Below are 25,283 nucleotides of genomic sequence, written 5' to 3' on the forward strand. Positions count from 1 at the left end.
TCTAACTGCTACACACATGCTTTATAAATAGAATTCAAACACATTTCTTAAAATCGCAATTCTATGACAAAAATGAGTCCAGAAACTGATTTTACTGAACTTTACTTTTCTGTAGGGTTGTGACACCGAAAGGCGGGTAGAAGATGATGAAAGAAGGTGAAAGGACAAAAACGAATTTGTTATGTTCCAATTGTTACCCTGAAATATTAGAGTTAATAGAATAGCCATAGTAAGATCTCACCAGCCCTGTAACTTCTAATTGCTGACATGAGGCTTCTGTATACTTCCAAAACAAAATGAGCAATCATTAAAAAAAGAAAAAAGAAAAAAAAGAAAGTATAAATTATTAAATTCTTACCTGACTTCTTAATGTGCCAATTTTAGTAAAATTTGCTGTCAGATTAGCAGTACTGCTTGAAGCAACTGGTCTTAAAAGTGAAGTTTTATTGTGATTATTTGTGTCACATGAATTTGGGTGGGACCTACAAATATCCATAATATGAAAACAGGACTTCACACTGCAAAAAAAAAGGAGAAGGTGGGGTGGGGAATTGTAATATTATTTTAAATGTTTAGTTCAAAATTAATGTACATTAATTAAAAAATTATTTCCAAAAGAAAAAGATTCTCTGACTTGCACTTAATCTGCTTATTTCCAATACTGTTTCTACCAGGAAATCCTACAGGAAAAGACCAAATTTTAAAGCAAGTAAAAGTGTATGTATCTTACACTTGCAATATTTTTTTAAGACATCAAAACTGTAGTAAGCATTTTTTGGTTAGCACACTACCATTTTATGATCCCCTACCCTAAATAATTTTTCCTACATTTCTAGACCTCCACATCCCAAAATTAATGGTAACAAGTATGAGTTATGTTATTTTCAAAGGGTTTATTCATGGAAACCATTAGACATTTTTAAGTGGTGATGGAGGGTGAAGAGAGTAGTTGGACTTTATAAAAATACCAATTTTCTGGGTAATCCATAATAATGGGTATCAGTTCGTCCCCATACCATCTTCATTCCGTTTTTTTAAAAATATTAAAAGACGCTGTTTTAAGTCATTTACTTTATTCCCTTCAGCCTGTTAACATTTCCCTTTAGTATATATATATATATATATATATATATATATATATATATATATATATATATGCCTGGTTATTAAGGTAAGAATGTCATGTAAAAACAAAATCACTTGGTCATTTTCAGTATGGTATTTTGGAAAAAGAACACTGGAATGGAATTCAGATTTGCTTTCTAGTTCTACCCTGCCACTTACTAGCCTACGTGAATTTGACCCACTTAGGTTAACTTCTTTTAACTCAGTTACTTATAGTTAATGAAGAAATTGAATCATTTTCTAACACACTGATTTCTAGAGACTTAGTACTATTATTTCTCCAGAATTGTTTTAAAAGGTTTTAAAATAACATACTGGTTGCTATGAGGGAAATCTAGAAGATGTTTCATGTTAACAAAAGGATGGTTCAAAGTCTCAACTGGAGTAATTCTTAAATCTGCATCAATCAGCAACATTTTCTTCAACAGACTAACAAATTCTCTTCTATCTGCTTTCTCAGCCAAAAGATCACTTCCTTCCAAATCCATCACTGTGTTCACCTGCAAAATCAAAATTTCAAGTCATCAAATAAAAAGAAAAAAATAAGCCCAAGTATATATATACTCAAGTTTCACAGTTTAAAAAAAAAAAAAAAAGCCAAGCAAAACAACTACCACAACATGCAAAGAACAGAGAACCACAAATATTTTGAAACAAGAAAGAACAACTGAGTTTAACAAATCCTCAAAATGTTTTGAAGTATCAAATAGCATTCAAAGCAGGAAACAAATTATTTTCACTAAACAAACAGCCATTTCTATTGATGTATAAGGAAACTTGTTTGCTAGGATTTTCCATTTTAAAGAAAATGCTTTTTGTTAAAAAAACAGCAACAAAAAACAGGACAGTGTAAATTAAATATTTAATATAGACAAATGCAAGTTAGTCCTGAAAGGTTGAAACCTTAGAATCAATTTCCTTTGAAAAGATTTAAAACAGCAAGCGTTCTATAGTTTTGGAGAAAATGATTTAACATGTTTTGGCATTCTTGGCAATCAAACCCACCACCGTAAGCATGGAAGACTGACAAATGTGACCGGTACTCACATGCACTATATCATCCAGATTGTTGAATATGTACTTTCTGGCTTCTTTAGACTTCATTCCTGTCTCTGCCTCATGCTCTTCTAGTGTCTTATTGAATATATCAAAAAGGAGAAAGAATATATTATTATCCAACATTTGTAAATTCTTTATTTCTTTAATTCTTGCACATTTAGTCTAATATATTGAATATTATAAGGCAAGCAGTAGACTCAAAAGAGTAACTATCATAAATGTAATTTTTAAAAATACCAAAAAAATGAGAAGAGTAAAAGAAAAATTACACATATAACAAACTCCTTAAACAAAATAACTATAAAGTTAATCACTGAGGATTTACTGATCCCCCAAAGATCCAAAAATAAATTAGGTACTTAGGTTATATAGGAAGTGGTTAGACTCTGTCCCTGTCCTATAAAGCTTACTAACGTAGAACTAGGTAGAAAATATGAAACATACAACACAAAAGTAATTATACACATAAAATTTTAAAAACTATTTAAGATGAGTTAATAATTATGTTGCCAGGTTAGCGAATGAGTTAAGTTATTGAAAGGGGGCTTTGCTTGTTAAGGAAAAAAAAATTAAAATGAGGGAGTGTCAAATATGAAAATTCAAAAGAAGAAATGCAATAAAATAAAAATAAGCATGGAGGGTATTATGCATATACATGAGGCATCTTAGAAAAATGTTTTTCTAAATATTTGTATTACTGAATTACCTTTAATCTCCAACCAGAATGAGAAATATCTGTTTCTCTGCAAAAAAATCTTGTGGATTTTGTACCCACATTTAACAACTGTTCTCCTGGTAAACCTTGAGTCTGAGAAATGTATCGAATCTGAAAAATAATGTACAAAACGGAAGAGTTTATTCTTTCATGCAATAGATATTAATTGAATACCTATTATATATCAGATACAATGCTAGATATTAGGTCAAGAATTAAATGATATAACCTGTGCCATCAAGAAACAGTCTCGAGGGGAACACACAAGTAAACAACTATAATGCAGTATTAGAAGTACCTTAATAAATGCATGCTTTATGGAAAGACAGAGAAGGGAGACCTAAAATAATTGTAGTCACATAAAGTTCCAGAAGAAGTGATGCTCAAGTTGGGTTTTAAAGAACAAATAATAGTTTGTTAGTCCTTGAGGGGTGGGGAAAACCTGATCTATTATGATTTATGTGAAGGTTATTAGTAAATATGGAAAATCAAGATAAAATGTCCACACATTCAAAGACTGGAAGCATAGAGGTTAACTTCGGAAAAAAATGGCAAGAGATGAAATTGAACTAGAAGACAAAAGGATTGATCAGTAGATTAAGAAGTTTGGATTTCACTCCAGTAATAGGAAACCACTGGAGGCAGGAAATTGACAAGTTACATTTTTAATGTAACATCCAAGAATGGTGAGAGGATGAAGCCAGAGGAGAGATGAAGGGGGCCTGAACTGAGAGACTGAGTAGGGATAGAAAGGAAGGAGTAGATTCAGAAGAGACTTAGACTGATAAAGATCTGGTGAATTCTGACTGTGGGAGCACTGGAAGGGACACATCTGTCACTGGCATGGGTGAGGCAGACAGGAAGAGACACAGGTATAGATGAGCACTCTCAGGAAAATACTGAAAAGTTCCAGCCTCAGGGCCTCTGAGCTTAATATCCTTTGGCTTGGAACACTCTTAGCCCAGGCATCTGTATGGCTCATCTTTCACTTCCTTCAGCTCGCAGCTCAAATATCACCTTATTCATGAGGCCTCCCATGACCTACCAATAAATAACAATGAGCTCTCCCCTCTTCAGTACCCCAGGAGCCCTTCTCTTCCTTATACTCGGTTGTACTTTTTTCCACCATGCTTTTTAACAACTGATATTCTGTAGGTTTACTTTCTATTTTATTACCCCACTCTCCAGTAGAATGGAAGTTTCATGAAGAGAAGGACTTTGTTTTGTTTGTTTACATATACACCCATGACAATGTCTGATACACAGTAGGCTCTCAAATATCTCTTCCCCAACTTAATGACTGGGCAGCACAGGGAATAAACAGAGGCTTAATTCCTCTCAACTGTGTGTGAGAACACAGGGTTCTTTTTATTTTAAAACCTCAATGATTCTGCTCTATCAATTAACCCATCCTCTCCTGCATCTTCCATTTCTTCCTCTCTCTGAGATGTTTCACTTCAATCTACAAAAATGTTTAATACCTTCTATCCTCAAAAGAAAAATTGCCCGGCCCGGTGGCTCAGGTGGTTGGAGCTCCATGCTCCTAACTCCGAAGGCTGCCGGTTCGATTCCCACATGGGCCAGTGGGCTCTCAACCACAAAGTTGCCAGTTCAATTCCTCGAGTCCAGAAAGGGATGGTGGGCTCCGCCCCCTGCAACTAAGATTGAACACGGCACCTTGAGCTGAGCTGCAGCTAAGCTCCCAGATGGCTCAGTTGGTTGGAGTGCGTCCTCTCAACCACAAGGTTGCCGGTTCGACTCCTGCAAGGGATGGTGGGCTGCGCCCCCTGCAACTAGCAACGGCAACTGGAGCTGAGCTGCGCCCTCCACAACTAAGACTGAAAGGACAACTTGAAGCTGAACAGCATCCTCCACAACTAAGATTGAAAGGACAACAACTTGACTTGGAAAAAAGTCCTGGAAGTACACACTGTTCCCCAATAAAGTCCTGTTCCCCTTCCCCAATAAAATCTTTAAAAAATAATAATAATAATAATAATAATTTAAAAAAAGAAAAAAAATTGCCGTTAATTATTTAAAACTTTTCTCAGTTAAGGGTCTTAAGGGAGCATCTGAGATCTTGCTCCCCGGTATATGTCGTTAGTTTGGCTCAAATAAACTCTTATAAAAATTAAAAAAAAAAAGTCTTAAAATAGTAGCCTATATTCTACTTCCCATTCTCACCTCAACACACTACAATCTGGATTTTACTATCACTGCCATGACATGATACTAAGGTAAGTATAGCCTGTAAATAACTGACATCATTTAATAGTCACACATTAATCCTTATTTTACTATGATACTATTGGCTGTTCTCTTTTTACTTAAAAACTCTGTTCCCTCCATTTCCACAACATTATTTTTTCTGGTTCTCTTCCTACTTGTTGACACTTTCAATGCCTCCCTCCATTTGTTTTTTATATGACATTGTGTTCCGTTGTTGTATCTGTCTTTTTTCCCTCCACAAGCCCCAAGTGCCCATAGTTTTATCTCTAAATCTGTATTTAAATATTTATATCTAACTTGGGAGCTACAGATCCAACTGCTTACTGAAACTCTGCACCTGGGTGGCCTTTAGGTACCTCAATGTGAACATATCCTAAACTGATTTTCCCTTAAATCTGTTAATCCTCCTGTCATTCCCTTTGTAATGAATGGCAATACCAAAAACTCAAATCAAAGCCTGAAATTTATGCCAGACAAGCACCTCTCCCTCATCACCCTCCTTGCAACATCCAAAACCCTAACAATTGTACCTCATTAGTATTTTTCATTCTTGTCCGTCCTCTCCATCCTTATTTCAGGTCTTCCTCAATTCTGAGTTATACCATTTCACAAGACTCCTAATTAGTATACCTGCTGCCCTAATGACCCCATCTACTCACCCAAAATTCATTATTCACACCGCTACCAGCAATTTTGGAAAAATGCAAATCTGACTGTTACTCCCCTGTATAAAATTACTTTACTGCCTATAGGATCGATTCTAGACTTCTAATCAGGGCAAACTGGCCCTCCAGCTTCATCTCTTCCCCGCTCTTACACACTCCGGTACTCCGGCCCCATCTAGCACCACGCTAAACTTTGCATGGGCTACTTTCTCTTTCCTAGATTGCTCTCTAACGCCTACTGATCAATGTCCCTGTGCATCCTGCCCCACTTCACCAAAACCATGTGACAAACTTTTACTATTTCTTCAAGACTCAGTTCAAGAACTCCTCCTCCGTAAAATTATGCCTAACCATCCCAAATAGAGGTGATCACTTTCCTCTGTGCTACCATCGCACCTAGAACATAACAATTTTAATGCATTCATAACACGATATTACAATTATTTTTAATATGTCTGTTTTCCATACTCGACTGCGAGCCTCTTAACAATAGATTTTGTTCACTGATATTTGTATCCCCAATTTTAGATGAAATGTTAACTAAAATCTCCACCTTACAAATGAGTCTCATTTCATTAGAGTGCGGTGTTTTCCCCTCACCTCACATCCCCCAAGTGGCAGAGTCTCTTGTTTCATGGAAATGGAAAATGGAAGCGAATAGTAGTAAGAGCACAGTACCTAGATGCTGCACAGAGTCTCTTAGATGGTAGGAAAGGCATTCAACAATTCAATTTCAACAAACATACACAAAACATTTATTATGTGTCAGATCCTAACGATATGCAAATGAGTAAAATATGGTGTCAATCTTCAAAAGTATTTAAGTCAATAGAATAAATATTTAAGCACATATTCTGTAATTAAACTAGGAAGTGCCATTATGAAAAAGAAAATAGTACTAAGAGAGCATAGAGAATACAGCAATTAATGTACCTAAGCAGTTGATATGGTACTGACAAAAAAAAAAGTGTCAAATGAATTTCTAAGTTTATTTTAAGTCATAATACCTGCCCAATCATTTAAGGAGAAACTTTTCCATGTGTAACCTCTAATGTATGAAGGGACCCACCACCCTTTGCCTCCTGTGTCCCCAGAGGGTGAAGGATAGGAATCTGACTCAGAAGCATTTAATTCATAAATTCACCTTGTGAACTCAACTAGAAATAATCTAAGCAAATCAGATTTACAATATCAGGAATGTAAACTAACAAATACCAATTTCTGTTTGGGGATGAGCTGAAGAGTGATAAGGTAGAGCTGAAGTCTGACGGCCATGTTAGCCTAACCAAAGTTAAGAGAGAGCAGAAATTCTGAGTAGCAAGTTACAATCAGAACAGATAAAAGCAGCAAAGTCACACGTATGATCCAGCACCAGACTGAAGTTCTACCAATGTCTACTAGTTCTTCTAGCACTGTCTTGAATCCAAAAGCATCGCCCACTCCAGACTTCACAAAAATCCAATATTGTAGCTCCATTCTTGGATTTTTTTGATAGTCCACACAAAAACAGAAGAACTCTTACTTAAGCCACCTTGAGTAGGTTTCTTTGAAACTCCGATACTTGACAAAACAGAATCCTTTAAAGATTCCCACCACCACCGGAGTTGAAATCGTGAACTTTATTAAGATATTATTTGAAATTAACCAAGTGTAGTAATTTGAATATACATTCAAACTTTTAGCTGTTCTAGATAAGATTCTATCTAAACTCCAACATTTTGTGAGAACAATAAACATTTACCAAGTAAATACTGTCTGTCCATCCATCCATAAAAAATATTACTTAATTCCCTAGAATATTTTTTATATTTCCCTAGTAAATATAAGTTAAATCCAGTACAGATAACACTAATAACAAGCACATCTACAATACAGAAAGGGGTCCAAGCACAGTACCAATTCACAGGGCAGCCTTTTCTAAACATGCACACTAAATACATTTGTATACAAATTGAAATGAAATGCATGTATGAGAAAATATAACATGTGACAAATTCTCAACATGGTCAGAGCCTAGTTGTAGAATCCAAAATTCAAAGAGGAAATTGCCTTGGAAAGTCTTTAAGAGATTTAAAATGATTAAAGGGCTAGAACACAAACCCCATAATGAAGAATTAAAATAATCTGAATATTTTTTCCTGCTGACTCAAATTTGGCTTTTAAGTATATAATAATTATATATCTACTGTTAATTCTTTTTCACCTCTTTTGAAAAAAACCGATACTGCATTAGAAGGTTAAACAAAGGTTAGATATAAGATATATCAACAACACGGTTTCCTCATTTGTAAAAAAGGGGCACTAGTAGCATGTACCTTATAGGGTGTTGTGAGCATTGACGAATTGATGTAAAGTACTAAGAACAGTTCCTGGCACATAAGAGCTCAAAAAGTACTAATCAGTAAAATTACTATTGCCCACTGTACTGCAACTATAAAGCAAAAAAATACGTTAAAATGTGAAGTAGCAAAAACACCCCAACTGGGTATCCAAATATATCAGGGCAGCTGATGATTAGAATAGGAACACATAATAGATAACCCTATTGGTGGCCCTTTCACGTCCTAATCAGATGGTCATAATCACAGCAGTTGGAGGAAATTATGAAATTCAACTACATTAATAAATAAAGTAAAAAACAACCGGAAAAAAAAAGGAAGTGAACATTTTAATAGATGCAAAAAAGCATCTGAGAGTCCAAAACCAACTTGGATTAAAAAACTTTGAAAATTAGAAATAGAAAGGAGCTCCTGTATCTTGAAAACAGACATTTATGAAAATCTATATAGCAAACACCATATTTGAAAATAAATATAAAGTCTAAGACTGGAACCAAAATAAAGATATTCACACCATCATTCCTTTTCGTTTGCATTCATATATTTTAAAAAATATGTTTTGGACTGGCACAGTGGCTCAGGCGGTTAGAGCTTTGTGCTCCTAACGCTGAAGGCTGCTGGTCTGATTCCCACATGGGCCAGTGGGCTCTCAACCACAAGGTTGCCCATTCGATTCCTCGACTCCCACAAGGGATGGTGGGCTCCGCCCTGTGCAACTAAGATTGAACACGGCACCTTGAGCTGAGCTGCAGCTGAGCTTCCGAATGCCTCAGTTGGTTGGAGCGCAGGCTCTCAACCACAAGGTCGCCAGTTCCACTCCCACAAGAGATGGTGGGCTGTGCCCCCTGCAACTAGCAACAGCAACTGGACCTGGAGCTGAGCTGCGCCCTCCACAACTAAGACTGAAAGGACAACAACTTGACCTGGAAAAAATCCTGGAAGTACACACTGTTCTCCAATAAAGTCCTGTTCCCCTTCCCCAATAAAATCTTTAAAATAATCATAAGTTTTAAAACACTGAATTGATAACTGTGCAACTATCGATGCTTTATGTCCATAACTTTATTCAACTACTGTATCCCCTTGGAATTAAAGTGATATACACTATGAAAATATTGTTAATCTGGATCCAATTAACAGTTTAAATTCTATTATGGAATTTAGAAAAACTGAGTGTTGGTTGAGCTTTCTTTGTCTTAAATTACCATTGTTACTTTCAAAAGTCATTTCATTTTCCAGGGCCTCAGTTTTCTCCTTCGTAAAACTGGGAGGGGCAGTGACTAGGGTCCACTTCGTACTAACATCAACTGTCTGAAACTACAATTGTGAAGTCCAAATCCAGAGTATGATAGCAAATCAACCTGAACTGTCACCATATGGTGTCCTGCTGGAGTAGTCATCGATTGTAATCCACAAAGCAAAGGCCTAGATCTAGCATTTGATTGGCACCTCAGTACCTCAGCAGCTAAGAATTATGGGACTCTCCAACTAGATCATCAACTCTTTTCAAAACCAGCAACAGTTTAGCATCTGCATCAAAAAAGCTGACGGAAGCTAGTACTATGGCAAATGTTACAGAAACTGTCTTTTAAGAGGCATGCTGAATGGATAGGGTAGAGAATATAGGAAATCTGGCCTTAAAAAATGGTTTATGGGTAGAAACTCATTGGAAGAAGAGATTGGCGTTAATAATTACATCTAATCTAATAATGAATATTAAATAATTTTTAGAGTCATCTCAGCAACATTTATGTCACCAAATTAACTACCTCTCATATCCCTTTTGATAGAGAAAGCTAAGTCCTGAAAATCAGAAATAAGACACAACATTTTGTTGTTACAATTATAACGTGTGTTTTAAAATGTCCCATTTTCTATTTCTTTATGCCTAAAAGTTAAATCGTGTATCATTTAAATAAAAATATTTATCCACTATAAGCCAATTACAGAAAGATAAAATTAAGGTAACCATTTTGACTAACAACTTCCATTAAAATGAGTTGAGTATACATCTCTCTACTAAGGGGGATGTTATGAAACTCTTTTAAATCATAGTGAAAAAGGCAAGAACTTCTCCAAAAAAGAATGTTGATGGTGAAAAATCAAGAAAATAGGGGAGCATTTGAGATCTTGTTCCCCATCATATACTGTCAGTTTGGCTCAAATAAACTCTTATAAAAATTAAAAAATACATAAAAGAAATAAAAATCAAGAAAATAGCAAGCAACACTGTCTAAAAGCTTAGAGAAGCTAATGAACATACCTGAAAAATTATCATGAAAAGTGTTTAATGAGGTAATTTGCTGATTCTACTGAGAATTATTTAAATAATGTTAAACTAGACTTTAGCACCTAAAACTACTACAGAAGGTTCAGGTGACTGAGATACTTAACATTGAAAAACAGCTAAATCTACTAAAAAGGGTTCAGGTGACTGAGGTACTTACGACCAATAATGGTTGTGCATTTAAGACCAGTAGTTAAATGATGCCTTTCATTCCTTGGTAAGAGGCTGACATTTCATCCAACATCAAAGTTTGTCATCTGGGCAAAACACTATTATTTAAATGGACACAGTCCAGCCCTTTACTTTGTCTAGAGCATAAAAATGATACAAAAAATTCTCCCAAGAGTTCTACAAAACTGGTTTTGGACCTGAGGATTGTAACTTTATGAAAATTTGCTTAGTTTTTTTTTAAAGAGTTTTTAAAAATCGAATACAGTTTTGAGGTCTTGAATTTAAAATCCACAAGATCTCAGGTTTCACAATTTTATTTTTAAAAGATTTTCACATGTATTCTATACACCGAAAAGAAATGCATTACTGTAAGTCTATTATTTTTCTTTACAATCTACCAATTCTACTAGTTTATCATGACAGTTCTGTTACCTGGTCATACTCCAAGGCTCCTGGGTAGAGCGGCCATCCAAGGAATAATTCTGCAATCACGCATCCCAGTGACCACATGTCTATGGCTTCACAAAATGGCAACCCCAATATAATTTCTGGAGCTCTGAAATTAAAAAAAAAGAAAAAAGAAAAATCAGAGTGGTTTTCCTTTAGAATTATCTGATTTCATCTGACATTCTAAGAAAAGTTAGTAAAATGACAGAGAAATAACCTTCTATTTATAGTAGTAACTCTTCACTTTTTAGCACTCTTTGAAACCTAGCCATAATCTTGAATTAAGCTTTAAAAAAGGTGCTAAAAGTACACTGTTATGATGAAATCTCCATACTTAACCCTCACAGAGTTTTATTAACATAACATTAAAATACGAAAAAGCATAGACTTGTTTTTGAGACTATAGCAGATTAGAAATAACATATTAGAAAAAGAACTGGTAAATTATTAAATACATGCACTATGACATCAACAGAACTGAAAACCAGACATTGAGAGATAAGACCAAAACAAAATAAAACCCTAAAGGCTAGAAGTGGATCTAGACCTAGATAACATTTCAGAACACAGTAACACATATTCACATAATTAGGGCCATTAGTCATGCAAAAGAGACAAGACCAAGTTCAATGGATTCTGCTTTAAAAAGCAGAAAAGTATAGTTTATATCAAAACAGTTAAAAAGCATTTTAGCACTTAAAGGGCTTTATTTGGAAAACGTATTCCATAAACAATATCAATCCCAGATACATTGTTGCTACTTCTCATGAGTTTCCCATGAGAAGATTAACCTTCTACGAGTCTCCATTGTATAGTTGTGTAATTCCAAAATTAAGTCATACAATCATAACTATACTAGATTTGTATAGGCATGAGTGTGTATTTTCTATTTTTTTAAAAAAATCTCAAATTTACAGAGAAGTTGCAAGGACAGTACAAGGAATTTTTTTCCTGAACCACTTGAGAATAATTTGCCTAATTTGCCAAATAACTGTATACTTTGTATTTCCGACAAACAAGAACACTCTCCTACATAACCACAATACAATCATCAAAAATCAGGAAATAAATGCTGATACACCTCTACATCTAAGCCTCAGAGTCACAATTTGGCCATATGTAATAATGTCCTTTATGGTAAAAGAATCCAATTCAGAATTATGCATTGCATTTAGTTGTCTTATATCTGTCAGTCTTTTTCAATATGGAATAGTTCAAGTCTCTCTTTGCTTTCTATGACCTTGGCTAAGATGTTATAGATCAGTTACATGTCCCTCAGTGTGGGCTTGTCTGATGTTTTTTTCAATTATACCCAGGTTATAAATCTTTAAGAGGAATATTACAGAAGTGATGTTTTCTCATTTGACACTATCAGGTGGCATATAATTTTGATTTGGTCCAATACTGATTCCGCGATTCATGTGGTGTCTGACAGATACCACCACTATATTTTACCTCCTTTCCCCTTTGTAATTATTTTGTGGTGTTTCAATTTGAGACTACATGAATAATCCTTTCTTTATAAAACTTTCAGTTTATTCATTTATTTACCTATCTGAGTACAGATTAACAGATTCCTATTTTATTCGATGAGTATAATCTGTTACTGTATTTATTTTGGTTCTCTAATTTTCCAAGACTTTACCAGTCGGAATTCCCTCGATGAGTTATGGGTCCTTATTAATACTGGAGTGGCACTGCTCCTAGGCTCTCTCCGTATACATATAATACACAGTTACACAAAATAAACCTTCTGCTAATTTCTTTAACTGGGGCTGCTGATTGTCATCACCTCGGGCAGCGGCTCCCAATCTTGGCTGCACATTACAACCCCTTTTGGCCCTGGTCACACCCATATTAATTAAAGCAGAAACTCTGGGGTTAGGACTTAGGCGTTGATATTTTTTTTAAGCTCCAGGGGTGAATCCAATACAGGGCCAAGGATGAGAACCAAAGCCATTGACTCAAGTAGTCAGACCAATGAGAAGACTGTTCCATCTCCTCCCTACAGTGCTTCTGGTCAGAATAAGTTCAGGGATAATAAACTAGTTGTTTTCTACCACAGATTTAGGATCTGCCCAGTGACTCTTCTACTCCTGGCCATCTCTGCTATAATTAACACTTACGATTCAATAGACCCTTAATCCACAAGCATTTGTTAAAAACAAATAAGTGAGGAGATGCTTTGAGGCATAAAAATTCTTTAAAACATAGGTATAAAAGGCTTTCATTCTTTTGACAAAATAGTAATACGTGTTTATGTAGATATATGCACATGTATTCAGGTATAATCAAATGCTAAATTTGCTGTAGAAAGAGGGAAAAAGATAAGTTACACTGTTATCAATCTTATATATTCACAACATGGTACAAAAGAATACACAGATCTTACTTTTGTTCACTATTGTATATGCACCGAGCAGAGAATATGTACTCATTAAATATTTCTCAAATAAGTCATTCCAACACAGGTTGGATAACACAAAGGAAAGCATCAGAGTGAAGTCTGGGTTTGAACTAGGTCTTGAAGAATAGAAGTCTAGGCAGAAAGAAAGAAATGGCACAAGAGTTTATAAAAGGTATATGTTAACCTATGCTAAAAAAGATTCAAAGCAAAAAGGCAGTTAATTTCAAAAGTATGGAGTACAAAGGGATTCACTAGTGATGTTTAATCATGAACTAATTTGAATCCTAAAAAATTATTAAGACTAACAGAGCTATAGCTTTGCTTGAAAGCTTTATTTTGAAATATTTAATATGAAAAATTCATGGAATTTGAAATTGTCTATTCAGAAAACTTCAACGTCACATTTGGCAATGAAAGAAAAGTAACATAATAATAATACTAGAACACACAATTTAAAGAGGCTAAAATGGGGCCGGCCCGGTGGCTCAGGTGGTTGGAGCACCGTGCTCCTAACACAGAGGTCACCAGTTCGATTCCCACACGGCTCAGTGAGCTGCACACTCTACAGCTAAGATTGTGAACAACAGCTCTCCCTGGCGCTGCGCTGCAGCAGCCGGAGGTTGGCGTGGGGGGGAGCGCAAGACTCTTAACACCAGCATGGGCCAGGGGCCAGGGAGCTGTGTCCTACACAACTAGACTGAGAAACAACAGCTTGAACCGGAGTGGGGAGGGGGAAGGCGGAAGAAGGGGAAAAATAAAATAAAAAAATCATAAAGAGACTGCAATTTTTTGAACTGGTTAACAATAAGAAAGGGGTTTCTGTCATTTGGACTAAGAGTGATGAATTCCTTCTGCTGTTTGCTACCATTTAATAAATGAGCCAAGTTTCTAAATGATAGTGACAAGAATGTGGACTTATCTTTTCAAAACCTTAACCAGTAACTGAGTAAAAAAGCACTTCGAACATAAAACCTAAGATATAAAAGTTATATTCATGGAAGCAAATTCAAACTTCTCATTTTAAAATATGAAAGAATTTTTACTGGAAGTTTTATAAAAATGCCTTATGTATCACTGAGTCAGTTCAGATCCTGTGAGAAACCACAGATTAGACGTACAAGAAATTTCTTGGGGGGAATGCCTGTGAAGGATACAGGAAGAGGAAGCAGGAGAAGGTGAAGAGAGTCCCCAGACCTTGACTGTTCTGATACCTGTGAAAGAGAGGCAAAGAAGAATTGGGTAGAAAGAAGCTCCAACTGCAGCGCTGCTATGAGAAAGTCTTGGCTGGGCCAATGGGGAGTCCCTAAGCAAAAATTACCTGTTCGAAGAGTTCTCCCATCAAGCAAGAACAGCCCAGCTCTAGCACATCCGCTCTGTTTGGTCACTGGCTGGGAACAGCCCAGAGGAAGTGTGGCCTCTGCCTGAGCACTGACACACATCTGAAGGTGCAACAGCTGGAGGCTCTGAGGCCACCGTGCTCCTCGAAGGAGGTTCTCTTCAAGGGTCAATTCCATGGCTTGCCACCACTGTCTTCCCCAAAATTTTACTTCATTTTATAATATACATATATATCTATATATATACATATACAGATAGATAGATATACACACATTATGAAGAAAATGCTATAAATTTCTTCACCAAGTCTCATGCAAATGTGCCCAAATTCTCTCCAGTTTACCCTAGTATGCCATAAAATATCATTTTTTCTATGTGTTATCATTACATGTAAAAGGTGGGGAGGCAATACCTTAAAGCACTTATAATCTAGATGAAACTATCAGATTGTCAGAGTTCTACCAGCCAATCTTACAATACAATAAACTTTAAAAATGAAACTATGCGTGGAAGAATAATATATGCGTCTATCAGCTTAGTTTTTTTGTTACATCTTAATTGGCTCTCAAGTTCTTCCCCTGGGCTAAAATGTACTTTTGTATAAAAATGATCATAGCAGGGATTCTGATATGTGGACCACTCTTAAAATAAATGTTCTGTTCTATTCCTAAAAGAAGCTCTCCCACTTCTTTATTTAATCTACCTTAAGTCTCTTCTGAGCACTAAAATGTGGCAATGCTAAGGAAATGGCAGGGAATTGACGTCATTTCTAGTTCTGTAGAGCAGGAAAGGCACACACTGAACATGTCTATTGAATGGAGGGTATAACTAAACTGTTGTTTTCTACTCTACCACAATGAGAAAGCAAGTGTCAAAGCCACAGACACACTCAGAAATTTCGGTTAGATGCTAACAAAAGAAATCTCTACCTTAAATGCCATGTTTCATTCATTTTTCTGCCATGTGCTTTTAATAAAATATATCAATATATATTAAGACCAAATCTTTTCTACGTCTCTAAAACATTGAAACATGATATAAAATAAAGAGTAAAACGGGTAAGCTGGGAAAAAAAATTTTTTAGGATGGTTTACAGGACTTTTGCTAGACACCAGCAGAGAATGTTGGCAGTAGATGCTTCAAATAAGAACACAGTGAAATACTGTCACTCATAAAGAAGATAATTATTAATGGAACATTTTATTTGATTTATTTCATTTTTATATGTTTTTTTAAGATGAAAATTCAATTACTGACAGAAGAACCTCAGCCCTGTTAGGAAAAAGGGTATCTCAGTTCAGGAGTTCAGTATGTCCAATTCTAGCAATAATTATATTCTTATAATAGAGATAGATACCTTAGGTTATCACTGCAAAAGCCATTAAACTACGCACTCATGTGATTATTTCATGGCCATCAAGAAAATGTTGATCATAATATGGCTCCTTCTATATACAGAGGATATAATGGTTAGCCAATGTGAATTCTCAGCATAATGCTGATATACTTCAGCCTTTTGTGACTATAGCGACAGAATAACCCAGGTCTAGGACACTGATCAAGTAACTTTGCCTGAAATGACAAAGCTGATGATTCTCCCAAGTAACGTCACTCAGTAGGACTGAAAGGTGCAGCCATCTAGGCTCTCTTGATGATACTGCTATACAAATACATATCTACCTGCTTCTCTCTACTTTTGACAATAAGGTACCAGAGAAATGCAGCACAAACTTGGAAAAGGTATATAAATGTAAATTCAATAAAGATAAAAATACTAAAATGAGGGTAGTCCACTCTGAGGTAGAGAAAAATGCAGAAGGCATTTTTTTAAAATAACTTTTATTAAGATATAGTTCACATAACATCCAAGACACCCATTGAAATGGTAAAATTCAATGGTTTTTACTATATTCACGGAATTGTGCAACCATTACCACTATCAATTTTAGAACATTTTTATCAGCCCCCAAAGAGATCTTTAGCAGTCACTCCTCATTTGTCCCAAACTCCTCCATCCCTAGGTCACCACAAATCTTCTTTCTGTCTCTTTGGATTTGTCTATTTGGGACATTTCATACAAATGGAATCACACAATATGTGGTCTTCTGCGACTGGCCTCTTGGCATGCAGTAGCTTGTATCAGCACTTCATTTTCCTTTTATTGCTGAATAGCACGCCACTGTATGGACAGACTACGTTTACTTATCTGTTCATCAGGTAATGGACATTTAGGTTGTTTCCCCTTTTTGGCTATTATGAAAACTGAGAAGTTAACCAAGACAGCCAATGTCAGCTCACCAGGCTACTGAGCAAGAAAATATACTCCAGGCTGAAAAAGATCAGAACAGAAAGGCTATACATCAAAAACAAGCATGTATTGCCTCAGACAGAACTAGCTGGTACAGAAAGAAAATGCCTTTGATGGAATATATACCCAAAAGGGAAAAAAGGGTACTAATGTTAAAAGAACTACTGATTTTTCTACTTTGTTCAATGAAGCAAGCTTTATGATTCAGTTAATCGTGTGCTACGCCTTTCTCAAACCTTTAGGGCACTAAAAGAAAATAGTAGAACCTCTTGCCATATACTGGCAATCCAATATAAAAGAGCATGGGTTGTGGATGCAGTTCCCTTTGGGTAAGTTTCATGCTGTACTGGTACTAAAACATTGGAAATCTATGCAGAAAAGCTCTGGGAAGACAAATCTTGGAGTCTGGTAAGGAAGCACTGATTATGAATAATGAAAACCATCTAAATAGAGCTAGATTTTAAACACTCAGGAGTAGATACCTAGCTCTCCCTCTACTAGCAAGTAATTTAACTGAGCCTTAGTATTTTCATTTTTTAAATGGTGTTTTGCCGACCTTATGTAATCCAAAGATTATCTAAAGGACAACATAAAAGAATGTGTGTAAAAGGTAAAACCATATATACATTCCCCTAATTTATTCATACTCCCACTTTCCTAATTCACACCTCTCTTCTCAAACCACTTCCTTCTCCATCCTCATTCCTGTTTTCCTTGCATCCTACTTTACTGCAAAAAAAAACAAAAAACCAAAAACAAAACAACAAATAACCACCATGTAATCTGAAAAAAACGTCTACACTCTCACCACGTGTACTAGCCCACTTGCATCTGTCAGAGCGGCATTCGTGTTCACTTACTGAAGCACATTAGCAATTTCCCACCGTCTCTCATCACCAGTGTCTCTCTCTAATAGGATTATCCCATATCTCCCATCTTGAGGGGAAAAAAAAACACCAAAAACCTCTTGTTTATACACTCACCTTCAGCCATCACTCCTTTCTCTGTTCCAGTCCTTCTTGAAAGCATTGTTTAAAAAAGATGCTTCCAATTCTGTCTTGAACTCTCTCAGATCAGGCTTCCATTACCCCATCATTCCACCAAAAGAGCTCTCATCAAGGTCACCATCAGCCCTGCACTGCCACATCCTCCATTTACTTGACGTGCAGTATTTGACACAGCTGATTATGCTCTCCTGCTTTAAACACTGCATTTGACTTGCAACACCACTCTTTGTTCTCCTCTTTACCTCACTGGCTCTACTCTCTCAAATTCCATTCTACTTCCATTTCATTTCCACAATATAAAATTGTGGAGTGCCTAAAGGCTGTCTTTGGATATCTATCATCTCTATCTCCTTTTGCTTTTCTTAAGTGATCTTACCAAATCACGTAGTTTCAAATACATACCACCTCTGTTCAAAAGACTCCCCAAAGTACAGCTCTAATCCAGACTTCTCTCCTTAACTCCTGATTTATGTATCCAACTGCCTGTTCAACATCTCTTCTTGAGTGTATATTAGATATTATCTCAAACTGGTCATGTTCAAAAAAAAAACCTCCTAATTCCCAACTGCCCCCAACCTCCTACTCCCCCAGCCTTCCCATCTCAGGAAATGACAACTCTATCCTTCTAGTTAGTTTCTCAGGCCCATAATTGGAGAGAATAAAATTTGACTCTTCCCTTTCTCTCACTTCCCACATCTATCAGCAAATCCCATTGACTCTATCCTCAAAACAGATCCAGAATTTGACTCCTTTGCTCCACCTTTACTGCTACCACCCTGATCCACGCCACCCTCAGCTCCCTTCTGGATTACACAAGAGCTTCCTCACTGTTCTCACTTCCCACCTTGTCCTTTACCGTCTAGTCTCAACTGAGCAGCCAGAGTGATCCATTTAATGATACACAAATCAGACCACATCGTTCTTCTCCTCAAAATCCCCAACAGCTTCCTATCATAAACTCAAATACCTCACCATCACCTACAAGGTCCTATATGATTCAGCCCTCAATTACATTTAAAATTTCCTACCATTAACCCACTTGCTTGCTATTCTCCACCCACACTGGCCTCCTTACTGTTTCTAACCATAGTTCCTGCCTCAAAATCTTTACACTTATCTAGAAGAAGGTTCCAGGGAGAGGGAACAGCAGGACTTGATCACTCTTACTTTGTGTTTCTGCTCAAAGATCGTATTAGAAAAGCCTTCCCTGATCACCTTAAATAGAAAGGTAAGTACCTGCACCAACACATGCATGTATCTTTTTCTTGCTTTATTGTTCTCTACAGCACTTGTTATCAACTGATACACACACACACACACACACACACACACACGACATTTACTTATTATGTTTCTGCTCTCCCCCACTAGAATAAAAATTCCATCAGGAATTTTTTCAATGCTATTTTCCCAGCACTGAGAACACTGCCTGACACATAATAGGCACTCAATCATTATTTGTTCAATGAACTGATTAACTACCAGAAGCTATTAGCACTCATTCATTCATTCATTCATTCAGGAATGCTAAAAATATCCTTGTTAGATCAAATACATGAACCAAACAGGTATCGACCAAGAGATTTTTACATGCTAGCCACTTTGCATTTGGGACAACCAAAAAGTTTTAACTACATAATAAAAACAAACACAATTTAATAAGCTTTAACAATCGACCAGCCATCATGGAAATAACTTTTAATACATTATCTCATTTAAAGAAAATGTTCTGGAAACAAATTTCTGTAGTTTTTCTGCTCCAAGATAAAAACTGCTAGGAAACAAAAGGTTCCACTTAAAACAGAGGAACCCCTCAGCCCACAGAATCATGAAAAGTAACAGATCATTGGTTGTGAAGCAACTAAGTTTTGGAATTGTCACACAGCAACAGATAACTGATACACTACCTAAGTACCCAGAAAGAGTTGAAATGCTAATTCCAAAAGCCTTTCTCTATACCTTAAATTATAAAATCCTGTCACTAAAGGAAACACAGAAATCCAAATGGAAAGCCTAGTAATTGACACCAATGTTACTTTTAGCAATTCAATTAAAGTTATGCTCTAGTTTTATTAGGTTGGTGCAAAAGTAACTGTGGTTTTTGCAATTTTTTTTCTTTAACCTTTTAAACCTCAATTACTTTTGTGCTAACCTAATATTTTCCACAGAAAAGAAAAATACTAACTGAAGTAGGTTTTCTAATAGTTCTACAACATGAGAAACGGTATGTGCCTTTTTTGATTAACTGGTCTTTTAGTTTTCTAAGACTGAAAAGAAAAAAGTATTTTGCTGCCTGTTTTTAAACAATTTTATAATTATGAATAATCCCTTTTAAATATATATAATAACAGCAATATCATCAAGCAGTTACATAACACTATGAACCAGGCAATCCTCTAAACGCTTCATAAATATTAAACCATTTGATATTCATCTCAATCCTTTTAATAGATAAAGAAACAGATACAAAGATAACTAACTTGCCTAAGGGTCACACCGCTAATGAGCGGAACCGCTGGGGTTCAAAGCCAGGTTTTATGGCATCAGAATCCATGCTTCTAACTACTACACCTTAAAATAAATAATTCCTAGGATTACTGAAACTATCAGACTTTTCTCCTACTGGAAGTTTTCCCACTCAGATGCTATACTAATCACTGAGTTTTTCTTTTTTCTTTAAACATATCACCTTTGAGTTTAAGACTAACCAGGAAATGTGAAATATAAATATACTTATGCTAAAATAATTCTACTTGACATTTTACTAAGCCATTTTCCTGATATTTACGCATTTACTCATCTTAACCATAAATAATCTTTCACATTAAGTACACAGACATCTACTGGATACCTTAGTTAAAATAAGGCTTTTATTTTGGCAGTTACTGTGTTCCTAAAGATGACGATAACATCCTTTTACAGAGGCAATTAGGAAATGAGCTCAACAGTGGATGTAACCACCTGCCAGCCCATAGGTGTGATTACTCATAAATACCGATTCAACGTCATGCACTCAATACATCATTACAAATCATAAACCTATGTTTAGCAAATGACAGCAAAGACCTAAAGTGGTTATAAAATACAGGCACTGGTAAACATGTGTTTGCACAAGCACAGCAAATCTTGGAAAGGATACACAGCCAAGTTTTATAGGCAATTATCTCTAAGTAATCAAGTAGACAAGGAGGGAAAAGTATATATTTCCACAGTATGTGTTTCTCAACAAACATCTCATACATTATAATAAAAGTCATGTTAAAAAATTGTCATCACCTAAATTTATAGGAATTTCATGTTTTCTTCTAATAGTATTACAATCAAATTAGACTTTATAACCAGTGTGTTAGGTGAATCGTCTTTATTTCTTTTTATTAGAAGGAACAATTTTCTAGTGAGAATGTTTGACATGGGAATGCACTGCCTCGGGAGGGACGGAACATTGGAAGGGTCCCCTGAGCGGCTCCAGGGCTAGCCCTGTCTGTAGGCGGTACCATGAAGCAGACTCTTCTAAGCGTAACAGGGGAACCCACACTGAAGGGCTTCCAAGGATCCTTCCAAATGATAATGCAACTACAATTTATAATATTACGGAACATTTCGACTGGAACTTTAACAGAAATATGACTGTTAAAATACGCTAGTGAGTTTATTTCCAGCGTAATCAGCACTTTTTTCAGTATCTTGCAGAATGGTGCTTTTATAAAACCACCAACAAAACCGCAACACTCTTGGAAAGGCAAATAGATTTCAAAAGAGACAATCAACCATTTCTAGACATATTTTCCTTTTTTAAGTTATGAATGTTTTTAATGTGATAAGAAATGTGTTGCTTTAGGCAATAACATCACTACAGAATACTGGATATTCACACAGATTGTGTTTTTATTACTGTAACTGCAACTATTCAATAACATTGAAATATAATCATCAAAGTACAGGCTCTTAGAATAGACACTCATTCAAATGTAGCTTGAGTCATAGGCTAAAAATATCACAATTAAAAATATCCTTATTGCAAGGCCACTTAATCTTTTGAGTATGCAGGACAACGATCCAGATCAAAGCACCAAGTACAACAGCAGTAATAATATTTTCAAAACCAATTAAATGTTAAACCTGAGAGGTTGAGGATAGGAGTTAGAAAATATTTAATATGAATTACCAATATACTAAATGTATAGCTTATAGCCCAATGCCCACAAAAGATGGATACAACAATCTGCATATCTGACTAATCAATATGCTAATATTTTGTACAGATAGGAGTCAGAAATGCATTGAACTTATAAACAGCACTATTTTGTGTTTTATCTACCAAGAACAGTTTCAAGATCACTCAAAATTCTAATGATATAAAAGAGAAAACTGTAAGAAAATTGTTATTAACATACATCAAACTATATAAAAATTTGAATGTTAAAAAATTATCAACCTCCTATATTTCAAAGGAATTTCATGTTTTCTTTTAATATTATTATAATCAAATTAGACTACATAATCAGTGTTAGGTGAAAAAGCAAAGCCAAGAAGCTGAATTAGTAAGGAATATGAAAATATTTGTGGAAAATAAAAGAAAAACATGTCAGTAACTGAGGTCGAATGTGTCCGTTCTTTATATGTTGGTTTATATACTATTGGACATAGAAAAATTAAAGTCTGATGATCACGATCATATACACAAACTACTTTATTAATATCTTACATTTGTACTGCATTTTTATTTTACCACCCTTTCAAATATTTTATTCTATGAAATAACAATATAAATGCTTTTATCCCTATTCTACAGGTGATTAGGAGGGAAATATAAAACAGTCCAGGATTTCTTAAATTTATTTAACCGTGAGATATATTTAAAATTATTACGTATTATCAGTAGATACCAGCAGAAGCTCATAATCTATAAGGTGTGTCTAAATCAGATGACAAGAATTATTTAATTGTAATGATTCAATTTTGTAACTTTATAATTATAAAAACAACAAAAAATGTTTATTGAGCTCTTATAGGAATCATTCTGCTCATTATCTCATTAACTCCTAACAAAATCCTCTGAGGTTGTTTCTGTATTATCTCATTTTAGAGATGAGGAAACTGAAGCACAAAGTAACTTTTCTAGGTCTCTCAGTTAGTGAATGGTTCAGCCTTTGTAACAAACCTGCAGTCTGAGTGAGAGTCCAAGCTCCTCAACACCATGTAGATAAACCATTTCTATTTTATTAATTACTGCAAATGCATTATTTAATCATATGGCCACATTGCAATGTATTAAATAAAAAGCAGGGAGAAGCTAGGCACTGATTCATCACAGAATCTCTTACACAACCTGGTGGCACTCAGGAACATACCACTTCTTAATGGCGAATAATCACTTATCAACTAGGCAAATATGTTACTATTTTTCTCACACTTTCTTTTCCTTATGATTTTTATGTTGGAATACCTTTAAATGTATAGAAAAATTACAAAAATAGTACAAAGAATTCTTATATACCCTCAACTAGATTCCCAAATGTTAACATTTACCACATTTGTATTATCCTCTCTGATATATACACACAAATATAATTTTTCTGAATTGTTTCAGTTAGTTGCAGACATTGTAGCCTTTTACCCCTAAGTACTTCCTCAAGTATGTACTTCCTAAAAACAAAGAGTCTCTTACATAGCTACAGTGTGTTTTTTTTAATCAGGAAATTAATATTAATACTATACTATTAGTCAGATTTTTCCAATTGTCCCAATAATGCCTTTGTTTATAACAAACAAAAATTTTTTAAATAAATAAATCCCAGACCCATGTCTCTTTAGTTTCCTTCATCTGGAATAGCTCCTCAGCATTTTTGTGGTTTTTATGTTAATGTCGTATTTTAAAAACCTTTTGTAGAATGTCCCTCAATTTGTATTTATTTAATGTTTCCTCACAAGAAGGTTCAGGTTACCTATTCTCAACAGGAATACCTCAGGAGCAATGCTATCTTATACTTAATGTTTAAAAGTGAATATTAGAAAACACATCATTACTCTCAATTTTATTCAAGGAATGTCTATTATATTAATACTTTTCAGAATAGATTGTGACTTGCTATTATAATCATACAAGGACGGACTCTGGAGTAACAGAGAAATGAATTCAAATCCCAGTTACTTAACAAAACTCTAGGCCATGGGCATGTTATAATCGTCATTGCCACCTAGAGCCATTCATTTGCAAATGAGGGATATACTTGCTTTTCCAGTTTATTGTGACAATAAAAGCAAGTAAAGAACTTGACACATAATCTCCCTTTCCCCAAAAAGCATCTGAAATTGAGTGATTTCCCCAAAGTTGCAGGGTCAATAAATGGTGGTGCCAAAAAACTTGGGTTTAGCCTGAAACCTAGTAAGAAATAAAATGTGTCTTCTACAAACAGTCCTGTTAATATTTATGTACATGTCTTCTCTTCTCTCTTAAGAAGGAGGTAAGGTCCTTCAGATCAGGAGCTGCCTATCACTTGGTTTTATAGTTCATACAGCCCTTGGCAGAGTATTTTACAAACTATAGTCATTCCTTAAAGATATATTCAATGAACACAAAATATGAACACAAAATATTCAATTAGACACAATACTCCCCAAAGTATATTTCATTTTAATATACATTTTAAATGAAATTCTCAGATATTTGAAAACCTACAAAATGGCCAACTACATTAAGCAACTTTTATACCTAGACCAATGGAATTTAAGGGAATATGAACAAATGAAAGACCCACACATATATCTTCCCCCATATACCTAATTTCCTACCAGAACCATTAATAACTTCCTGCCAGAACCATTAATCCCAATAATAACCATTTTAAAGAATTGCCAGGGGGTGACTGGTTAGCTCAATTGGTTAGAGGTTAGAGAGCAAGCTCTTAACACCAAGATTGCCAGTTTGATCCCCACATGGGGGCCACTGTGAGCTGCGCCCTCCACAACTACCTTTTTTTCCCCCTTTCTTCAGACCACCCCCACTCTAGTTCAAGCCGTTGTTTCTCAGTCTAGTTGTACAGGACACAGCTCCCTGGCCCATGCTGGTACTGTGAGCCTTGTGCCCCCCGCCCCCACTGAGGCAGTCAGTCGCTGGCTCACAGCACCACTCATGGCGTCACAGGGTAGCCCAGGCCAACTCCGGCAGCCCATGCAGCCCAGCTCC

The 25,283-nt window shown here is 35.6% G+C and overlaps 1 protein-coding gene across 6 annotated transcripts in view; it reads right to left on the reverse strand.

Moving 5' to 3' along the window:
• The window catches only part of HIPK3 (homeodomain interacting protein kinase 3), a 99,926-nt gene that overhangs the window by 13,230 nt on the left and 61,413 nt on the right, over window positions 1–25,283 (reverse strand). For all 6 annotated transcript variants that reach the window (XM_033119395.1, XM_033119394.1, XM_033119398.1 and 3 more), the window contains 5 exons: window positions 11,023–11,146; window positions 2,891–3,010; window positions 2,173–2,259; window positions 1,441–1,625; window positions 359–518 (listed from right to left, as the gene is read on the reverse strand). In XM_033119395.1, the coding sequence (XP_032975286.1) occupies window positions 359–518; window positions 1,441–1,625; window positions 2,173–2,259; window positions 2,891–3,010; window positions 11,023–11,146 (676 nt within the window). The remainder of the gene's footprint in view (window positions 1–358; window positions 519–1,440; window positions 1,626–2,172; window positions 2,260–2,890; window positions 3,011–11,022; window positions 11,147–25,283) is intronic.

The sequence above is a fragment of the Rhinolophus ferrumequinum genome, chromosome 11, assembly GCF_004115265.2.
Source record: "Rhinolophus ferrumequinum isolate MPI-CBG mRhiFer1 chromosome 11, mRhiFer1_v1.p, whole genome shotgun sequence".
Taxonomy (NCBI): Eukaryota; Metazoa; Chordata; class Mammalia; order Chiroptera; family Rhinolophidae; genus Rhinolophus; species Rhinolophus ferrumequinum.